At 41.7% G+C, this 23,435-nt stretch overlaps 1 protein-coding gene and 1 pseudogene across 1 annotated transcript in view; both read left to right on the plus strand.

Annotated features, from left to right (window-relative positions):
* The first annotated feature begins 359 nt into the window (after positions 1–359).
* The window catches only part of TMEM72 (transmembrane protein 72), a 37,447-nt gene continuing 14,371 nt past the window's right edge, over positions 360–23,435 (plus strand). Inside the window, exon 1 of the mRNA XM_075565033.1 lies at positions 360–429. Within this exon, the coding sequence (XP_075421148.1) occupies positions 360–429 (70 nt within the window). The remainder of the gene's footprint in view (positions 430–23,435) is intronic.
* LOC142462362 (small ribosomal subunit protein uS5 pseudogene) lies at positions 20,893–21,842 on the plus strand (annotated as a pseudogene).

The following is a 23,435-nucleotide window of genomic DNA, read 5'->3' on the forward strand; positions in this document are numbered from 1 at the left end:
CTTGCCAGAAATAGTTAATGCCCTGCTTGCTTGAGCTGCCCCAACCCAGCCCTAGCCTGCCTGATCTCAGGCAGTGCTCAGTGCTGAGGGCTGCACAGAGCAGAGGGGGCATTATTCCAGGTAATGATTAAGCTACGTGCCTGGCAAGGGCATAGTAGTAAGGCCAGAAAGGTGACTCCTATTTACACCTCAGTGAGACTGCAGTGGACAAGACCCATTAAAGAAGAAAGAGTCCTGGGGCTCACGGCTCTAGAGTAAGCAGCTAAAGGCTTCTGCCTGCAGACAGTTGTCAGGAGCATCCCAGGCTCAAGACTCTGCCACCTGACCTATTGGGACTCTACCTTTGCTACACCAGCACCATGAAGCTCCAGGCATTCTGGACTGGCTTGGAATATACCTGCAGGCTCCTAGGCATCACCACTGCTGCAGGTAAGACCCCATGTAACCCTGCCATTCCTGTATGCTCGGCACTGTAGACAGGGCTCCCCTAGTGTGGTGGGCAGCTGGCTGAGGGGACATATCTGAAAGCACCTCTCCCCCATGTTCCTTCCCATTCCCTGCCTCTGCAGGGAGCAGCAGGCAGAATGCAAGTGGGCTTGGGGTAGGACTAGTGCGCCTAGCACAGAAACTCTGTTTGACAGAAGTCTTTGCATGCCCAACCCCAACTTCAGTGTCCTAATCAGGAAAATGGGTCAATGAAGTGTGGACAGGCACTAGAAGGGGAGAGGTAGAATGCTGGGCGAACATGAGAACTGGATGTCTCTCGTCACAGGCATGAAAATGGTAAACTGAGCTCAACTTGTTTTACTGAAACCAAAGTACTGTTTCAAGAAGAAAAAATTCCCAACACCTAGAGCACCTCTACTCAGGTGAGATGAAGTGAAGGGCTGGACATGGAGATTGCAGGCTTCCCTAATCCATCCATTGACCCAATTAACAAAAATGTCTCTGTCACGTGCCCACTGCGGTTTTGAGGGGAATGGTCCCTAGGCTGGCCTTTCTTAACATGGCTCTTTCTTCTACACAAGGAAGAGACTTCCAGTGCCTATTAATACCCTTCCATCTCACTGGACAAAAGCTTATATGTGGCTAATGCCCAATGGGAATGGTCTCAAGCTTTAACTTACACAGTACTGACTCCAGTCCCAAGGCTGTCATTTAGTGGGAGAGCCCCTTGGCTCTTTACTTCTGGACTTTCTGATCTGTCTAAGGAAAATCACTAGACCTACAGTCCAGACTGTTTGGGAGGATCAAGGATTCATGAACACAGGTAGCTCAATGTAACTGAGAGTGTAAGCCTCTGGGGAAAGTTACCAAGACACCCTCCAAAGTTCAGTAGAAATAGACATCTTTCCCAGGGCTTTCTGGCCTGGGGTCACTGACCCTGCTTGTGAGCATCTAGGCCAAGGATGGGGGAACTTTTCCTGCCAAGAGCCATTTTAATATGTAGAACATCATTCACAGGTCATGCTGGTCAAACATTTAATCAATTCGCCCTGCTGGCGGTACCCACTAGGCTGCGAATGGCAAGGTGAGCAGTTCAAAACCACCAGCCACTCCTCAGAAGAAAGACAGGCCTTTCTAGTCCCATAAAACACTACGGTCTTGGAAACTTACAGGCGCAGGTCTACCCTGTCCTATGGAGTCATTAGGAGTTGGCATTGACTCAATGGAGCTGAGTTTGTTTGGGGGGTTTAATGTGAGGGTTGGAACTACTTCTTTGGTGAGGCATGTGATGTTAGCTGAAATTAATGATTTTTCATGTTGTATATAGCCTGAGGCACTCTGATGCATAGTCATTATATATTGGGTTGCTAACCACAAGGTCCAAAGTGTGAAACCACCAGGCACTTCGAGGAAGAAAGGCAGGGTTTTCTAGTGCCACAAAGTTATACTCTCGCAAACTCACAGGGGCAATTCTACTGTGTCCTATAGGGTTGCTATGGGTCAGCATCAACTTGATGGCAGTGAGTTTAGTTTATGGTATATGGTATGTATATATGGCACATATATACCATATATGGTATATATGACAGTGAGTTTAGTTTATGGTATATATGGCCCCACCCCTGATCTCAGCTATTGGTTAGAAGATGAAGGGATTGTAGGATTAGAAGGGTCCCACTTCACCTTTTACAGATTTAACTAGGGAAGGGAAATTTACTCAGGTCATGTTGCCAGTCAGAGGGAGAGCTATTCTTTATTGAGTAAGGCCAGGGTCTGAACACAGTCTTCTCTGCATCACAGGTAGAAAGCTCTGCCTAGCCTGCACAGAGAGGGGTCTCAAGTGTTCTCTTGAGGGTCTGAGAGATGGACAGGATAGAGGATCACCTTCAGCCCCTTTCGGAACACATCATCACTTACACATAAGAGAATGACTTCTGAGATCCCCAACAGCTCATCCTGCTAGCAGCTTGAGTCCCTAATACCCCTGTTGACTTTGCGTTCACCTTACCCACACCCCACCAGGTCTTGGTTTCCAATATGTAAAATATACCTCTCTCGGCATCAGATATTGGGGTAACTCTCCCCCATCATCCCACCTCAATGAATGAGAGGCAGTCGCACTCCACCAGAGCTGAGAGCTACCTCCAGTTGGAAGGCTGTTTCAAGATGGTATCTCTATCCTCCTAATGGAGTCCCTAAAGACAGTTTGGGAGTCTGAGTTATCTCAGCCAGTGGAAGAATATGCAGCCCTTCCTTCCCCAAACATAGCCCTTCTCTTAACCACAACTAGGTCCCTCTGCACAAAAGGCTGCTATTGATGCTGGAGGAAGAGTGCTGTTGATTGTGATGGAAGATCCAGGCTAAAAGGACACCACAAGCTTTATCCTAACAGCTAGCTTTCAAATAACCTTGCTTGGGTTTTCTAAAGCTTGGGCTGGAAGTGGGAAGTGGGACGCTTCAGAGAGAGGCTTTGGTCCTCTGGGGCAAATCCCAAGTTTCTTCCAGCATCACTGGCCACCTGGCCTGCTTCCAGTGTGTAAGCTTTGCAAATTCCTTATTCCTCTAAGCCTCTTTTTTGTTGAAATCTTTTGTTGAGAAGTCCAAACTTCATTTGCAGGGTGCTGCATCTAGAGAGAAAGAGGCTGGCACTTTGCAGAGATCATGGAGAAGCTAAAGTGGCATTTCATTCCACTATCTCCAAGAGGCTAGAGAAAGCATGGGCCCCATGTCACCTGGGATGTTATTTGCCTGGATCAGCCAGCTCTGCTTTGGAGCTGTGAGGGAAGTCAAAGACGCCATGACTGTGCCTTCAGAGAGCCTTGCAAAGCTCACTGATGACGGTCTCTTTCCCTCCGCCCCACCCTTTGTATGCAGCTTCCTTAGGACTGTGTGCCCAATTTCATTTTGGACACTCTGTTTTGAGTTTCTCTCACCTCCATATTCCAGTTTCCCCATGGCTCTTTCCTGCCTCCACGCCATGTCCAGCTTCACATCACTAATGGTTTGAAAGCACTGATGGAGCATTTCCAAAGCCACATGAGTAAACGAGTCATGGCAGACTACATTCTGTGGAAGGATTGTTTTGTTTTTTAATTAGAAAATCCTATGAATATTGACTAGTTGTATATTTCAGGTCATCAGAGTTCCCTACTGCATTGTCTTACCTTTGTTTGGCTTGACTCACTTGCATTACCTACCTGCCCTAGCAATGCTGTTAGAGAGGGAGGTTATGAGATCTTTGAGTACCTCTGTTGCTCAGACACAGTACTGGAACCAATTCACAGAACTGATAAAGAGAGAACTTTATATCAAGAAATAGTTATATAGAAGGACAACACCCCAGCCCAGTCCAAATCAAGTTCACAAGTCCAATACTAGTCCATAAGTCCCTCTCCAGACTCACGCAACCATGTGCAATGGTACAGAGTGCAGGGATATCACAGGCTGGAGGGTACAAGGTCTTAGGGATCCAATGGCAGTAGAAGTATTGTAGGGCATGTGCAGGTCTCCACATGGCTCGCCAGTAGGAAGGTGAAGGCAGAGAGGGGAGGGGAGATTGCCAGGATCCTCCTTATGAGGAGGTCACAACCACAAGGAGGCACAATCAGGCCGTGACCTGATTGACAGGCTAGACTCCACCCCTATACTTCAAGTCAACATGAAATTATATAACTATCACAAGTCCTCACCATCAGTTATCCTGATCACAGACACAGGCAGAGAGGGTTATGGTGAGGATGGGCTCAGTTACATTGAAGCAGATAGTCAAGGGTCCAGCTATTCAGTCTCTGTATCTAGCACTACTAGGACCTACTCAAAGACCCTTCTGAAGACAAACAGACAAATCAGAACACATTTCCAGAGGGAATTACTAGGAGCTTCCATTTATGGATCTAGAGACACAAGACAAAGGATTTTTGTCATTATTCTGCTATGCCTCTTGGAGACTCATTGCACAAATGAGAAGCTGAGGGTCATAATGTGCAAGTCTCTTGGCAGAGATCTCACAAACAGTAAACAGCAGGTCTGGTGTCGAAACTGTAGCCTGCCAAACCACACAGCTGTAATGTAACAGAATGTCCACGGGCAATTGGCAACACAAATCCTAAGAGAAGGAGCACAAGGACACAAGAAGGAATGGGGTGGGACTGAGACCAAATTGTTGTGAGCAAGTCCTACTTTTAATGTAGCATTTCCTTTATCACAAAGCAAGTATGATGACTCTAACAGGAATCACTTGGCCTTGAATTTGTTCTAGCTTTTTAACCCATTAGCTTACCTCTATACATTCCCAATGGCACCATTCCTTGACACACTCCATACTTGGCTTATTAATATAGAATAAGAGCAGAGAAGCATTTAAAACTCATGTTTTCATTATTTTTAGAGGTTAATAAATGCCTTGTTTGACTTTCAAAGCATGCAAAACAAAACAAACTCCCAAGTGTTTCTAAACCAACCATTTTAGGCCCGTGTGCTAATATCGACTCCTGTTAAGTGTTTTCCTGTGATTATTTCCTGTTAAAGCATCCAACACACAACACTGATGATATTTTTGCCTATGCAAGACTAAATGGGGTTTTCAGATACTGGTTGATGTTGACTTTTCCTTTCAAAAGTGTCCAATTTTCCCTGCAAGTAAATTAGATATCCTTTTTCTTTTCTATACTTCTACCACTAAAAGATGATATGATTTGATTCAAGTACTGTTTTTCTTCATTTCTTTGCGCCAACATCCTCCTTCTTAATCTGGAACTCCCGTCATGGTGCACTTATTTGGCAAGCACTTTGTGACTTGCTGCTTTGTACAGTGTCGACATATTTGGGTAGACCTCTCTAAAGAAGGATATCGTCTGCAAAGAAGATAAGCTAATAAATGTGTATCAGGGTGACATTTCTGAGGCGAGGCGTCAACAGTTTTGAGTTTAAGTCCTGTTTCCTACTTACAGGAGGAGTGAGGCTTTGAGCAAACCAACCAAGGCAACTATCTAAGCTGCACTTTTCACAGCTGTAAAATGGGGCCAGCATTTGTATCAACTCTCTAGGACCATGAGGACTGAGTAAATAATGACTAAAACTGAAAACTGATTAGAACATAGGTAATCAGTTACTAAGTCATGCCAGTTGTCATCAATTCCATTTCCACTCATGGTGGTCCGATTTGTACAGAGTAGAACTGTGCTGATAGAATTTTTAATAGCTGGTTTTACAAAAGTAAAATCAGTAGGTCTTTTTCCAAGGTGACTTTGGGTAGACTGGAACCTCCTACCTTATATTTAGTAGCCAAGTTCAATAACTATTTACACCACTCAAGAATGGAAAACAATTGGTTCTGGTTATTTGGGAAGTGGAGGGGGGCGTGTGATATGCGGGACGCAGGAAAAGGAACAAAGCATGGGTATGAAGGACAGTTCTTGAGAGAGATTAGAATAAGGAAAGTTTAGGAAAGGAGCACGGCAACACAGGTTCAATAAAGCTAAGAAGCAAGGAGGGAGTTAGCCTGCAAAAACCGTACATTGTTTACATTTTCCATCATATTTAGAGCTTGAGCCATTAGACCAGCCTACAGAACCTGGTTATTTCAACAGTGGTGTAGTGATCAAGCCACAAAGAAAACAGTAGCTATATTCTCTATTTGATGGACTGAAATATTGACCTCAGATTGTTTGTTTGTTTTGATTTTTTTTAAACTCTTTGAAGAGGGTCATAAACAAAAAAATAATATCTCACTGCCATTGCATTGATGTTGACTCATAATTACCCTATAGGACAGGGTAGAACTGCCCCTCCCCTGTGAGTTTCTGAAATTATCATTCTTTGTGGAAGAAGAAAGCCCTGTATTTCTCTCATGTTGTGGGTGATGGTTCCAAACCGCTGACCTTGCCTTTAGTAGCCCAACTTGAAATCACTACCCAAGCAGAAAAGGAACTCAGACAATTGTGCTATAGGTCATGTTATATGGTTGGCATATGTAAAAAGAACCCTTTAGTGAAAAGATGATCAGTATATTTTGACACTTAGAAAGCTACAACAGTCCTTCTGAACACAGAAAACGAATAAGGAGCAAAGACCACAGATGCTCCTTAATGGAAACCTAGAAGAAATTTCTCCTGTGGGTCTCACAATCTCTCATTCTTCTAAATGAGAGACAATATTCTCAATAGTATCAACAAACCGGTTGGTCTATAGATCCCTCCACATAAACTGATGTCATTGCCAAAATGTAGGTATATCAACCCAGATGGTTCGGGTTATTTCTACCAACATTTAAACAATAAGTTATACATATACTACAAAAACGCTTCAAGGAAATTAAAAAGGAGAGAAAATACCTTGAGTCATTTTATAAGACTAGCACTATCGGATGCAAACACTAATATCTATATATTTTATATATATTTAATAATAAATATATAATAAAAATTAGCATCCTTTATGAACATAGATGGAAAATTCTAAGCAAATTTTATGAAATGAAAAATTTTAATGCACCAACAATAATAAATCATCAAGTGAAATTTATTCCAAATATATAGGTTTTTTAATATATAAAAATCTATTTCATTCATCATATTAAACAGCAAAAAGAGAAACTCCATATTATCTTAATAGCTGAAGAAAATATAAAGAAGATAGCTGTCTTTGATTCAACTGACTCACAATGAACTTATGTACAACAGAGAAAACTATTGGCTAGTTCTACATCAACCTCATAATCATCCGCCAATTCTAGTCAAATCAAGTCCACCAGCATCCTGAAGACTAGGCCCATCGTTGGGGTTATGGTTCCAATGCAGCTCACTGAGGGTCTTTATCACATTTGTTGGCCTTCAACTTTGACAAACATGATGTCCTCTTTCAGTGACTAATCCCTCCTGATTAATCAAGTGACTCAGAGTTCGAAACAAATGAATCAATGTTTAAAAACAAACAAACCCCACAGGCTTCGCTTTTGCTTTAAATTTTGTTTTGTTGTTGTTGTTGAGAATATACTCAGAAAGACATACAACAATTCAACATTTCTACATGTACAATTGAGTGCCACTGACTATATTCTTCAAGTTGTGCACGCTTTCTACTCCTCCTTTATGCGTTATTCCTCTGTTGTAACTAAGCTGATGAGTCCAGGGGCTTTAGAGCTCTCAAATCAAAGAAGGAACTCTTGGATTACAAGATGGCAAGCAGAAAGCCAAGTTTATTTGAAAGGGAAAGAGAAGCACCTGATGTAGCAGGTAGGAACGTGAGTGAGTTGTCACAAATGAAAAATCTCTAGGGGTTTTGATGATGTGTGAGGTACTTGGCCTATCTGCATCTCCAGGTTACAAATGGACCATTCCCAGATCTGGTCACATTTCTCAGGCCCAATCATAAACCTGGTGTGGTAGTTACATAATCTGGTATTAACTTGAGACTATTAAAAATGAATGGGGTGGAGTTTAGCCTGTCAATCAGCTTGATGACCTCATTTGGAGGCACTAAGGAGATAAATAGCTCACTGGAGGCCAGGCCCACACTCTGCTTTGTCAAGACATATGGAGCTACACTGATGGAGCTAGAGCCCTGGAGCTGAAGGAGCCAAATGGAGACTCCTAACAGTGCTGAGATGCTTCCATTGCCCCTGGATCCACAAGGCCTTCCACCCACTGGCCTGTGATCTTCTTGCATTCGGTATTACTACATGTATCGTGTGAGTCTGAATAGGAATTTATAGGCTATATCAGACTTATGGACTTGATCTGGACAGCGTTGAGGTGTTTTCTCAATATACAATTACTCTTTTATATCAAGCTCTTTCTTATACACATGAGTGTCTCTGGATTTGTTTATCTAGTCAGCCCACACTAACACATCTGCTCTTTCTCTCCTCTCAACTGGGTCTTGTCTGGACCTGGACAAGGAAGTAAGCATACAGAGGTCTGCAAAAGTCTTGGGTTTGATGACCTTGGAATTCAGAGTCAGCCTAGGGATCTTATGGCCACAGGCTTAAGATTAGATTGCCGTAGGCTGTTGAAATCACCGTTCCAGAGATCCTGCCACCCCCAATGCTTCTGGTCATAGGGCTTTCACCCTCATTCTGCCCGCAGGCTCTCTATTTCCTATCTCTCACCTCCTCTATTAACATAAACTCACTATTCCTTATGTTTTTGATTTAATATTTCTATTACCTGTTATCATTTTCATCAGGTAATTCTTAAACAAACATAATGCTCAAAGCAGACTTTTTAACTGTTGTTAGAAGCCACTGAGGTGGTTCCAATCCACAGTGTGGCCGATGCACAACAGAATGAACCACTGCCTGGTCCTGCGCCGTCCTCACAAGTGTGCCTCTGCTTGAGCCCATTGCTGCAGCTGCGTCAGTCCATTTCCTTGAGGACCTTTCTCTTTCTCACTGGCCCTCTGCTTTACCAAGCATGATGTCCTCCAGCAACTCGTTTCTCCTGACAGCATGTCCAAAATATGTCAAATTGTCTGGACATCCTTGCCTCTAAAATCTAACTCATTTGATTTTTTCAAAATCGTCAGGGAATATTTTTGGTTTAAGATGATCTCAGGGCAATAGTGTCAAGGGTTCATCCATCACCCATAGCTCCAGAAAGTCTGGAGTCCATGAGAATATGAAATTCCATTGTGTGTTTCTCCTCTTTGATGAGGATCTTTTCAATTTTATGTGAAATGGCAAAAGCCTCTGTTGGGTTGTGCAGAGACAGAGTGAGACCTTTGATTAACAGATTTATTGAGGGAGGTGAGGTTTGTAGGGAACAGGAAATTAAGTGAAAGCGGTTTGGGATTGCCATATAAAGAAAGCGTAGAGCTGGCCCTTTTGTCTGAAGCCAGAGAATTAGCTGACCTAAAAGGTATAGAGACCACGAGAGCCGCAATTACAGAAAGGAAGAGAAAATGAGACCCACTAACAAAGCACGGTAGAGTTTGTAGAGGAAAGAGTGGCAGGCTCTGGTTCAACAGGCACTGCTTCTGCTGCCGGAAGCCTGCAGGGAAAGCAGGGGTGACGGGTAAGAGAGAAAGCCAAGACAAAGGAAATTCCACAGTATTATGTTTTGGGGGGCCATCTATAAATTTTGTAGACATGAATCCTGCACATCTTTCTGGTTGATGTGGATAACTCCAATGGGCAAGGTGCCAGCTTTGCCAAGCTGATGTCACTTAATCACAGAGAAATTGGGCAGGAAGAGAGGCAGAGTAAACTTTGTGATCAGAAGAAATGTCTGCTGTTGTCCTCCGGAATGCTGCCATCAGACATCAGAGTCTCCAGCTAAAGCAAAATTGAGAAAAACAAATGATTCACACTTCCTGCTTTTAAAACAGCTATAATACAGTAATCAAAGCAGCCCGGTACTGGTAAATCACTAGGCACATAAACCAACTGCTGTAAAGGAGATTCCAACTCATAGCAACCTGTGCAGGGTTTCTGAGACTGTATATCTTTACCGAAGACAGTTTCTTCTTTCTCCTTCAGAGTAATTAATGGGCTGGGCTAACAAAGCCTAACCCAATGTACTGTTACTGGGAGGTCACTGGAGGTGTCCAGCCTCTTCATGCCTCGGTTTTTGTCTCACTTGCAGGAAAGATATCAGACTAGGGACAAAATTCAGACCAGAGTCAGAGAAAAAGTTTGAACAGAAAGAGTTTATCGAAGGGAGCATTTTGGAAAATAACTCCAAAGGCCCTTAGCTAGTCTAAAAGGTCTGGTAGAATATAGAGCTGAATGTTTTAGTGTGCTAATGGTGGACCTCCCAACATTGGCTGGGTTTCCAACTGGTTTTCTGCTATTGGCTGGTTCTCTGTAGTGTACCTCCTCTTTCCATTGTGTCCCTGTACCCCTGCACTCCAGACCGCAAACCCAAGAGTCTATTCGGCAATTGGGGTGCTGTGAAAATCCTCTTTATCCCCACCCAATCTTTTCACGTTTGATAAAGGCATATGTCTTATCTGCTCTTTACCTGCCTTTGTGCTGGAGAGGCAAGTGGGGAAACATTAGAACCTCTTTTCACTTTGCCCATGTTTGACTAGCTAACAGAGCCACCTGGAGTCCTTTGATAGACACAAAGACTCGTGGAATAGAATTAAGAATACCGAACACATCTATGTTCAACTCATCTTTAACAAGGGAGCTAAGTCCACTCTATAAAGGAAGGATTGTCTTTTCAAAATCCAGTGTTAAAAAAAAAAAAAACCACTGTATTTTTACAAGCAGAAAAGCCCATGGAGTTTTACTGATAAAGTTTTGGAAGTATATTCCTAGGCTTTTCTTCTTAGTATGTCTTAAGTCTAGAAACTCGTTAGAAACCTGCTCACCGTATGTGACCTTATTGTTATTTGATACACTAGCAGCATAGTCCCAGCATCATAGCTACAAACAAGCCACTACAGTATGACAAACTGACAGATAGGAGACTGGTGGTGAAAATACAGTAAGGCATTTGATAAAATCTACTACTTTTTAAAAATAAAAGCTCTTACGTCACAATAGGAAAGGACTTCAACTTAATGAAGAGTCTTTACTAAACACATAAAGTTACTTAATATAATAAACACACTTACTGGGTGTTTTTCTCCCAAGATTGGGAACCAAATAAGAATATTCACTTGTAGTCAATATTGTATTAGGGGTTCTAGTCAATTCAATAGAGCAAGTAGAGAAATAGAAGCATACAGATTGACAAGAAAGAGGCAAAATTATTTATTCACAAATAACACTATCTTCTGGAAAATATCTGGTGAAATCTGCACATCCCCCAAAAGATACTAGAACTAATAAGGAGTTTAGTAAGGTTACAAGAAATAAGACCAATACATAAAAAAACAACTGTGCTTTTATATAATAACAATAAACAGTGGGAAAATGAAAGAATATTAAATATGCTATTGATAATACGAAAGCATAAAAAAATCTTCCCTTAATCCTTTCTCTGGATATAGTGTGAGATCTATGTCCTGTTAAAATGTCAATTCTGTCTAAATTACTCTATAGATTCAATGTAATCTTATCAAAAGCCAAGCTAGATTGATTTTTGTTGTTGTATTGCTTTTATATATATAAAATTGAGAGGCTACTTCTGAAATTCAAGTGGAAACCCAAAGATCCAAAAATAACTAAAACAACTTTGTAAATCAAATGCAAAATTAGAAAAGGAAATCATCAAGAGCAATATTGAAAAGCATTGATAAAATGAAGAATAGGGCTACTGTTCTTCCTTGTGGTTTTCTTACTGTGTTCACTGAAGAAATAAATAGATTTCTGTAGGCTTATCTCAATGATCCAAGCTCAATATGTGAAGGATATGTTTCTTTAAAAATAATACTATATCAACTGAATGTCCACATGCCAAAAAAATCAACTTTACATTTATACATCTTACTATACACAAAAATTTACATGAGATTGACTATATACAAAAATGTAAAACCTAGAACTATAAACTTTTTCTAAATCATTGGACAAAACTTTAGTGATGGGTTAGTCAAAGATTTCTTAGATATAGCATCAAAAGCACAATTCAAAAAGAACAAATTGATAAACTAAATTCATCAAAATAAAAATTGTCACCATCCTAAATACACTATTAAAAGAATAAGAAGACAAACCATAGACAGAGAAATGTATTTTTTTATTTATATATGTGTTAGTCCAGGTAGCTAGAGAAACAAATTCATAGACATCTATATATGTACAGGAAAGAGCTTTATATAAAGAGTAATTTTACAATAAGAAAACATCCCAACCCAGTCCAGATCAAGTCCATAAGTCCAATATTAGTCCATACATCCAATAATAGTCCATAAATACCTCTTTAGACTCACGCAGCCACGCAATAATGCCGAATGCAGGAAGATCGCAGGCCAGTGGGTGGAAAGCCTTGTGGATTCAGTGGCTTTGGAAGCATCTCAGAGGTGGCCGGGGTCTCCAGGTGGCTCCTTCAGGTCCAGGGCTCTGTCATAGTTCCATGTGTGTGGGAAACAGAAAGATTTCTCCCAAGTCATCTCCCCCAAATATATGTTAGACTCAGGACACTGCTTGAAGCTAATGGTAAATGATTGTCAAGTTACCTCCCTGAAGGCAGTCAGTTGCCAGACTACTGTCTGGTCCCACCACAAGTAGAACCCACTCCCTGCTGTTAAGGACAATGGGCTACTTCTCACTAAAGGCTTGTGACCATCAGTCTGGTCCCTGTAGATTAGGTTTACACTCTAATGATAATGGTTCTTATAATGAGCCAGAGAACAAGTCAAACCTGCTCAGTGACATCCAAAGTAAGGCCAGTCATCATGAATCTAGGGTCTGCCCATCTTGTCACATGTATACCCTTATTTCCCCTCTCTTCCAATAGCATATGAACCCCTAGATCACCCCCCTCACATTACTGTATTACCTATAGCACAACCCCTTCCTGTGACATATGTCTTTACCTGTAATTAGTGGGCTTGAATGCTCCCCAAAGATATATAAGGCTTGGTTAGCAATAAAGAGGTCTTGTTGGCTCCCCCTTCCTCTCCCTGCCCTCGCTCTCCTGTTCCCTTTACCTTAACCTCCTTCCCCTTCCCCTCTCTCCTACCCTCTGGTCTCTCTCTCCACATGGACCACCAAGTGAGGCTGAGGTGAGCATGCTACCATGAAATGTGTATGACTCCATTATTTCAATCTCTCCTTTACCTCTCATGCTCTCTATGACTTTATTCGAATATATATTCTTTATATATATATTTAACCTTACAATTGAGCCTATCAAACTCATGATTCGTTGTGGGGGCAGGCCTTTCCCCCATCACAGTGCAGTAGGAAGAGAACTCTTTTTAAGAGGAAGAGAATAAGGATTATCAGTCTAGTGAGAAGTCTTGTGTCTATCCAAAATCTAGAAAAACAAGCTAAAGTCTCAGAATGAGCATGATTTAGGTGATGAATCTTTAGAAAAACTGAAGACGCAGGGATTGATTTGTCATCTAAGGCCTCTTCATGGCCAAAGCCTATATGCCCTGTGGGACTGCAGCCTAAGGTCTAAAGGTGATAGAGCGCTCCAGGGAGGGAATTCCAGGATCCAAAGTGAGGTTATTGAGCAATTCCAGGAAGCTCCCTTGTTTTCAAAGGTTGGGGAAGCAAAGAAACAAGACCATAAAAGTAGTGAGAAGCATCTAAGATACCCAAACTTAAATCTGGTGAGAGGCAGGCAAAATGGGTATCAGCCAGATGAGAAGATTTTAGGCAGAGCTGAAAAAACTAAGTCTGAGTCAGGAGGGGACATCATAGTAAAATCATCTGCTCCCCTGCTGGAATTTGGTGTAGGAAAGACTGGAGATTATAAAACAATTAACCAAGCCAGTGCTGGCGATAGAGTGATTAGTTCCATAGAATTGCAAACGAAGAGAGCTAACATAGAAGATTAAGTTCCAGAAATGGAACTTCAAGATATACCTGTTAAGACCAGCTCAGAAATAGAAGCAAAGAGGCAAAGTATTGGAAATCACCTTTGCTTTCAAGGGTAGAAAGAGGGATTTCAGAGGAAGGAGATTTAGAATATCTTATCCTGTTAGTTAACAGAGAGCCTTAGGGAAACACCCACAGGAATTCACAGTGCCTTCCCCTGTGAGTTGCTAACAGATCTCAAGCAGGCAGTCAATGATTATGGCCCAGACTCACATTTTTTAATTAACATGATAAGGACTTTAGCAGAGTCTGAGAGCTGGACCTCTGCTGACTGGAGAGCCCTGGTGAAAATATGTCTTTACCCTGCAGATTTCTTACAATATCATATGTGGTGGGATGTTATAGCCCATTCACAAACTCAGAATGCTGAGGATGAGATAGATCTAGGAATTCATCGATTGCTAGGGGATGAGAATTATATCACAGTTGAGTCTCAACTACAGTTTACTGAACAGACAATAGTACAAACACTGCCTAAGAGCCTGGGAAAAGGTCATTCCAACAGAAGAGAGAAAGCCTAGTTACACGGCTATAAGACAGCGAAATGATGGAATGACTTTGTGTCCTGTTTGGAAAATTCTATTTCCAAATGTGTAAAGAGTATTCAGGCAATAAGAGGCCTACTGCATAAGCTATCTAATGAGTTCTCTAATAAACACTGTAAACATAACTTGAGTCCATACTGGGAACAGAGCACGCTGTTAGATTATATCAGAATATACAGGAGTGTAGAGACAGATGAATACAAGACTAACTTCATGGCAGCTGCCTTGGCAAATTACACCAGACCAAGAAGAAAGTGCTTTAGTTGCAGAAAAACAGGTCATCTTTAAATAGAGTGTAGGCAGCACTGGCAAATCACCCTGGCCTCAGAGAGTGGTGGGCTGTGGCCTGCATCTGCGCATGGGCCAGGGCCATTGAGATCGGGTTTCAAAGAACCTGAACTTTGCACCTCCTGTAGGAAGGGAACTCACTGGGTGATTCAATGTTGCTCAAGATTCAACAGTAAAGAACAGTTATCAAGGGCTTCCTAGCGGGGAGCTAGAGGAAGGAGCTTGATCCAAGTTCCGCACAACAGAGCCTGGAGGGCAATGCCCCTGCTTAACCCAGCAAAGAATCTTTGAATGGCAGAAATAGCAGGTATCCCCCAGCCCCACAGCAGGAGACCACACCTAGCCAAACTCGCAAAACCCCAGCCTCTGTTCTCGCTGCAGGAAGTTTGACCAACCAAGAAAAGGCTCAGAAACGCTTACAGCAGTTTGTTGATTTTAAAAAGCAGGAGCCTCTTATTGAAAGAGTAATACAGTTCTATTAGAAAGATTTAACCTAAGTATTCAAGGAATTCAAATTGATACTGGAGTTGATCAGAGTTGTGAGGAAAAGCTAAAAAGCTGTGATTAAATCAGAAATTATTAAGAGTGGTAATTGGGGTCTGCTACCCAGAAGAACTATGGGATGTTTGTTAGGGAAGTCTAACCTAAATTCTCAGTGTGCTGTTGGTCACTGGAGTTATTGATCAGGATTATGAAAAAATTAAGGCAGTGATAAAATCTGATATACCATGTGTAAGGTCTCTCTCTCCGGGCTAGATTACAACCTCAGTCCTTGGCTCCGCACGAGAAAGAATTCACGTCGAAGCCTGGCTCATGATCCAAGTGAATTTAATGTGAGTTAAAAGAAGCTTCAGGTTTTAAGCGGCACCCATAGGATTCCCTTTGACCACGTGGCCTGGCAGAGACTGCTCAGGGTCATGCAAAGATCTCTCTCCCAAGTTTTCCTCCAATAAAGACCAGACAAGCCCCTCTCCCTCTCTGTTCCTGCCTTTTCAAGGATTCCTGTGGGAGGCGTGGTGAACGACCCCAGGTCAGTCCCATTGACTAGCCATCCCCCACCCAAATGTGTCTTCTCAACAGGAATGTCTCTCAGGGAGTGAGTGTGTGTCCCACCTACCGAGAGCTATTTATCTCCTTAGTGCCTCTAAATGAGGTCATCAAGTCGCAACCTGATTGACTGACTGGCTAACCTCCAGCCCTTCATTCTTAAGTCTCAAATTGAAAACAGATTATGTAACTACCACAATATAGCTCATAAAGAACTTACATGCAGAATATTTTAAGAACTACAACAAAAAAATTAATTTTTGAAAGTTAAAAGATTTGACCAAGAGGAGATGTGAATAACAAATAAGCAAAAGGAAGGATGCTCAGTACCAATACCAATGAATAAACGCAAATTAAAACCATAGTGAAATACCATGCTGTACCTATCAGAATGGCCTAAATTCAGACTGATCATACCTAATGATTAACAACCACATTCCCCCCTCAAAAAAAAATAGACTCACTGCCTCCAGTTTATGTCGACTCATAGCGACCTCATCACACAGGACAGAATGCCCCTGTGAGTTCCTGAGACTGTAACTCTTGGTTGTGGTTGTGGTTGTTAGTTGCCGTAGAGTTCATTCTGACCTGTAGCGACCCTCTGCACAACAGAATGAATCACTAGCCTGTCTCTTGTGCCATCCTCTCAATTGATCCTATGTTTGAGCCCACTGTTGCAGTCACTGCATCATCCATCTCTTTGAGGGTCATTGCCTCTCACTGCCCCTCTCCTTTACTAAGCATGAGGGCCTTCTCCAGAGACTGCTCTCTCTTGACAACATGTTCAAAGGATTTGAGACAAAGTCTCATATATACATACATGAGGCAAATGAAAATATGACAACTTGGGTCAGGCACACCTCAATCCTCAAAGTAATAGGCTGGCTTTTCAGCACTTTTTAAAGGTCTTGTGCCACAGATTTGCCCAATGCAGTGCATTGTTTGATCTCTTGACTGCTGCTTCCATGAGCATGGGATGTGGATCCAAGCAAAGTAAAATCCTTAGCGACTTCAATCTTTCTCCATTTATTATGATGTTACCTACTGGTCCAGTTGTGAGGTTGTTTTTTTTTTACATTGAGTTGTAATCATACTGAAGGCTGCAATCCTCGATCTTCATCAGCAAGTGCCTCAAGTCCTCATCACTTTCAGCAAGTAAGGTTGTATCATCTACATACTGCAGGTTGATAATAAGCCTTCCTCCAATACTGATTTCACATTCTTATTCATATAATCCAGCTTCTCTGGTGAGAGTATACAACCCTGAACATACCTTTCCTGATTTTAAATGATGCAGTATTCCCTCATTCTGTTTCTACAACTGTTGTGATCTATGTACAAGTTCTGCATGATCACAATGAAGTGTTTTAGGATTCTCATTCTTCTCAAGGCTATCCAGTTTCTTATGGTCCACAAACTTGAATGCCTTTACATAGTCAATAAATCACAAATAAGCATCTTTCTGGTATTGTCTACTTCCTGCCAAGATCTATATTACATCAGCAATGATAACCCTTGGTGGACATCCTCTTCTGAATCTGTCCTGAAACTCTGACAGCTCCTTGTCAATGTTCTGCTGCAATAATTGTTGGATGATCATCAGCAAAATTTTACTTGTATACTCTATACTTGTATACTCTGTAACTTGAGCAATTGGTTGGGGCACCTTTCTCTGGAATGGATACAAATATGTATCTTTTCCAATCAGTTGTCCCAGTAACTGTCTTCCACATTTCCTGGCGTAAATGAGTGACTGCTTCTAGTACTTCATCAATCTGTTGAAACATTTCAGTTTCATTCTATCAATTCCAAGAGTTTTATTTTGGACTAATGTTTTCAATGCAACTTGAACGTTTGCCTTCAATACCATTGCTGTGAGCTCATATGCTACTCTTAAAATGGGTGAATGTAGACGAGTTCTTTTGGAGGCAGCGACTCTGTGTATTGCTTCCATCTTCTTTGGATGCTTCTGCATCATTCAATATTTTGCCCAGAGAATCTTTCACTATTGCAACACAAAGCTTGAGTTTTTCTTGAGTTCTCTCAGTTTCAGATATGCTGAGTGTGCTCTTCCTTTTCTAACTTAGGTTTCTGCATATTTCACTATAAGATCTGACTTTCTGTAAGCTGCCCTTTGAAATTTTCTGTTCACCTCTTTGGCTTCATCATTTCTTCAATTTGCCTTGGGTACTCTATGATTAAGAGCAAGCTTCAGAGTGTCATTTCACATCCACTTTGATCATTAGTTTCAATGTGTCAAATATATTTGTAAGATGTTCTCAAGATTCAGGGTGGATAGACTCAAGGTCATATTTTGGCTTTCTTAGACTTGTTTTAATTTCCTTCAGCTTTATCCTGAGCTTACATATGAGCAATTGATGGCCTGTTTCACAGATGACCCCTGATCTGGTCTTAGCTGCTGATGTTGAGCTTCTTCATTTTGTCTTCCCACAGATGTAGTCAATTTGTCTTTTGTGTATTTACATCTGGAGAAGTCCATAAGTGTCACTGTTTAGGTTGTTGATAAAGGTATTTGCTATGAATAAGTCATTGATATTGCAAATTCTATCATTTCTATCACAAAGACCATACTTTACAAAACTACCACTCCTTTCTATTTGTTTCCAACTTTTATGTTTCAATCACCAATTATTACCAATATATTTGGATTACATATTTCATCAATTTCAGGCAGAAGAAGATGGTAGAATTCTTCAAATTCTGCACCCTTAGCTTTAGTGGTATGTAAATTTTAATGATAGTTCTATTAACTAGAGCCCTTATATGGGGATAGATATTATCCTATCACAGACAGACAGCATTGTACTTCAAGATGAAGCTTGAGGTTAAAAAAATAGATCTTGAAATGTCTTTTTGGACAATGAATGCATTGTCCTCTTGATTATATCTTTCCTGGAATAGTAAACCATATTATTTTCTGATTCCAAATGGTCAATACCAATTCATTTTAGTTCACTAATGCCTAGAATATCAAATTTTATGAGTTCCATTTAATTTTTAACAACTACCAATTTTCTTAGATTCGTACTTCATGTATTTCAAGTTTGCTGTTCGCAGCAGTCTCTTCTCATTTTTTGAGTCATGCTCCAACAGTAAATGAAGTCCCAGAAGGTTTTATACCTGCAGGCATTACTCCATCCATGTCATTATTTTAGCTTCTGCTTTGAGAAGGCAGCTCTTCTTCAGTCATATTCTGAGTGCCTTCCAACTTGATGGGCTCATCTTCTGTCACAATTTATGATAATTTTCTGCTTCTGTTTGATACTGAAGGTCTAATGAGAGGAAGAAGAAAGCTATTGGAGGAAGTGCCAGAGGATGGGCCCTTCGGGTCAGAGAGCAGTCAAAATATGTCTGAGAAGGATCTGTTTCTCAGAATGATGTTGACCAAGGTCACATGAGTGGGGTAAAGCCTGTGGAATTGGAGCCTTTGGGATCTTTGCTGTATGGGGCATGACTCAATCTAAGGAGAAATAGCTGAAAAATTCTGCTAATGATCAGAACTTAGAATGTGCAAAGTATAAATCTAGGAAAATTGGAGTCATAAGAAATAAAATGGAATCCATAAAGATCAATATATCGGCATTAGTGAGCTGAAACGGACTCGCATTGGCCATTTTGAATGATTTTCAGATGATTTACTATACCTGGAATGATACAATCAAGAAGAATGGCTTTGCATTCTTTGATGAAAATGAAAAAAATCAGTCTTGTAGTACAATGCTAACTGCGATAGGTTTTTTCTATCCTTCTTAAAGGAAATCCAATCCATTTTTGTTCCGATTTATGCACCAACCAAAAAGTCTAGTGGTGAAGAAATTGAATAATTCTACCAAAGTCTTCAGTCTGAAACTGATCAAATAAGCAATCGAGATGCATTGAAAATTATTGGTGATTGGAATCCAGAAGATGTAAACAAAGAGGAAGGAACAGTAATTGGAAAATAATCTTGGTGATAGAAATGATGTTAGAAAAACTTTCAAGATCAAATAACTGTTTGTAGCAGATACCGTTTCTCAATAACACAAAAAAGAGATTTTACACATGGACTTTCCCAGATGGGATACACAGAAATCAAACTGATTACATCTGTAGGAAGAGATGATGGAGAAGCTCAATATCAAAAGCTAAAACCAGGGAAAGGGCTAATGGTAGAACAGATCATCAATTGCTCATATGTAAATTCAGGTTAAAGATAAAAAATTTTTAAACACATCCACAAGAACCAAAATACAACCTATCTCAATTGAATTTTGAGAACATCTCAAGAATATGTTTGATGCATTGCACGCTAATGCCTGAAGACCGGTGTACTCTGACAGGACATCCAGGACATCATTCATAAAGAAAGCAAAGGATCATTTAAAAGACAGGAAAAAAGAAAGGCTCACAAAGGATGGCAGAAGTCACTTTGAAACTGGCTATTATTCATAGAGTAGCTAAAGCCACAGGAAAAAATGAAGTAAAAGAGCGGAATAAGACATTTCAAAGGACAGCTTGAGAAGACAAAATAAAATACTATAACAAAGTGTGCAAAGACCCAGAATTAGAACCCTGAAAAGGAAGAGCACTCAGCATACTATGAACTGAAATAACTTAAGAAAAATTCAAGATATAAGTTGAAATAGTGAAAGATTCTATGGACAAAATATTGAATGATACAGGAAGCATTAAAAGAAGATAGAAAAAAACAGAGTCACTGAGCAAGGCCAGTAACTGAAAGAAGTTCAAGCTGCACTGAAGGCATTTGCCAAAAACAAACTCCAGGAATTGATGGAATATCTACTGAAATGTTCCAACAAGCTGATGATGCACTGTAAACACATCTGTGCCAGGAGATGAAGACAGCTACTTGGCCAACTGACTGGAAGAGATCCATATTGTACCCATTCAAAAATTAAGATAACTAAGAGAATGTTCAAATTATAGAAACATATCATTGGCATCATACACATGCAAAATTTTCTTGAGGATCACGCAACAAAGGTTGCAGCAGTACATTGACAGGGAGCTGTCAGAGCTTCAGGCTGGATTCAGAAAATGATGTGGTACAAAGATATCATTGCTGATATCATATAAATCTTGGTTGAAATTAGAGAATATGCTTCTTCTCCGAGAAAACACCAAATGGCGGATGACGCCGGTGCAGCGGGAGGGCCTGCAGGCCCCGGGGGCCCGGGAGCGGCAGCTCGCGGCGGCTTCTGCGGAGGCTTCGGCAGCGGCTTGCGAGGACGGGGTCGCGGCCGGGGTCGGGGCCGTGGACGAGGCCGCGGGGCTCGCGGGGGCAAAGCCGAAGACAAGGAGTGGCTCCCTGTCACCAAGCTGGGTCGTCTGGTCAAGGACATGAAGATCAAGTCCCTGGAGGAGATCTATCTGTTCTCCCTGCCCATCAAGGAGTCTGAGATCATTGACTTCTTCCTGGGGATGGCTCTCAAGGACGAGGTCCTAAAGATCATGCCTGTGCAGAAGCAGACCCGAGCCGGCCAGCGCACCAGGTTCAAGGCCTTCGTTGCCATCGGGGACTACAATGGGCACGTTGGCCTGGGTGTCAAGTGCTCCAAGGAAGTCGCCACCGCCATCCGAGGGGCCATCATCCTGGCCAAGCTGTCCATTGTCCCGGTGCGGCGAGGCTACTGGGGCAACAAGATTGGCAAGCCCCACACGGTCCCTTGCAAGGTGACCGGCCGCTGTGGGTCTGTGCTGGTGCGACTCATCCCTGCCCCCAGGGGCACTGGCATCGTCTCAGCCCCTGTGCCCAAGAAACTGCTGATGATGGCAGGGATTGATGACTGCTACACGTCGGCTAGGGGCTGCACAGCCACCCTGGGCAACTTTGCCAAAGCCACCTTTGATGCCATCTCCAAGACGTACAGCTATCTGACCCCTGACCTCTGGAAAGAGACCGTGTTCACCAAGTCTCCCTACCAGGAATTCACTGACCATCTTGTGAAGACCCACACCAGAGTCTCCATGCAGAGGACCCAGGCTCCAGCTGTGGCTACCACATAGTCAATTTTATACAAAATGTAATAAAGTGAATTGAGCCTGAAAAAAAAAAAAAGAAATTAGAGAATATAAGAAAGATATTTACTTGATTATGCCAAGGACTTCGACTGTGTGAACCATAATAAATGATGGATAGCCCTGAGAAAAATGGGAATTCCAAAGCACTTCATTCTGCTCATAGGGAACCTGTACATAAATCAAGAGGTAATTATGTAAGTAGAACAAGGAAAAACTCCAGGAAAGGTGTGTGTCAGGGTTGTATCCATACGTACTCAATCTGTATACTGAGAAAATAATCAGAAAAGGTGAATAATATGAAGAAGAATGTGGTATCAGGATTGGAGGAAGGCTAATTAATAATTTTTGCTATGCCGATGACATAACCTTGCTTGCTGAAAGTAAGGAGGACTTGAAGCACTTGCTGATTTTGGTAGTTACATCATCTAGTGTCAATTTGAGACTTGAGAGGATTAAGAATGAAGGGGTAGAGTGTAGTCTGTCAACAGGATCATAGCCAATGAGGCCTCTGTGTAGGCATGGCCTTCTCCTGAGAATTCTGGGAACTCCTGTATTTTCCTCAGTGGAGACAGGAGACATTTTCTCTCTCTCTCCTCACTCCCTTGGAGACACTCTCCTGACAAGACACAAGGCTGACTCCCTATGAGACATCCCTGAGGAGAAGCCACTCGGACCTACCCTGATTCAGCCAGAACCATGGACCTGGAGAAGCCACATAGAGACCCTTGCCAGCACTGAGATGCTTACAATGCCCGTGGATCCAAAGACTTTCTACCCACTGTCCTGTGATAGTCCTGCATTCAGCGTCATTGTTTGTGCTTCATAAGTCTGAAGAGGACTTTATAGATTTGTGCCAGACATATGGGCTAATATTGGACTTATGGGCTTGGACTGGACTGGGTTGGAATGCTTTCTTAATGTACAATTACCCATTATATAAAATTCTCTTATACTCTCTTATGAGTGTAGATGAATTTGTTTCTCTAGTCTACCCTGACTAACACACTGATGAAGATCAAGAATAGAAGTCTTCAGTATGGATTACAACTCAATGTAAAGAAAACCAAAATCCTCACCACTGGCTCAATAGGTAACATCATGGCAAACCAAAAAAACTGTTGAAGTTTCTTGCTTAGTTCCACAGCCAATGCTCCCAGAAACTGTAGTCAAGAGACCAAACAATACATTGCATCAGGTAATTCAGCTGCACAAGAGTTCCTTAATGTGCTGAAAGCCAGGATATTACTTTAAGGACTAAGGTGCACCTAACCCAAACCATGGTGTTTTTCTTTTTTTCCCAATCATTTTATTGGGGGCTCATACAACTCTTACCACAATCCATACATACATCAATTGTATAAAGCACATTTGTACATTTGTTTCCCTCATCATTCTCAAAACATTTGCTCTCCACTTAAGCCCTGGCATCAGCTCCTCATTTTTATCCCCTCCCTCCCCTCTCCCCCTCCCTCATGAACCCTTGATAATTTATAAATTATTATTTTGTTATATCTTACACTGTCCGATGTCTCCCTTCACCCACTTTCCTGTTGTCTGCCCTCCAGGGAGGAGGCCATATGTAGATCCCTGTAATTCATTCCCTCTTTCCACCCCACCCACCCTCCACC

This window comes from Tenrec ecaudatus, chromosome 12 (assembly GCF_050624435.1).
Source record: "Tenrec ecaudatus isolate mTenEca1 chromosome 12, mTenEca1.hap1, whole genome shotgun sequence".
Taxonomy (NCBI): domain Eukaryota; kingdom Metazoa; phylum Chordata; class Mammalia; order Afrosoricida; family Tenrecidae; genus Tenrec; species Tenrec ecaudatus.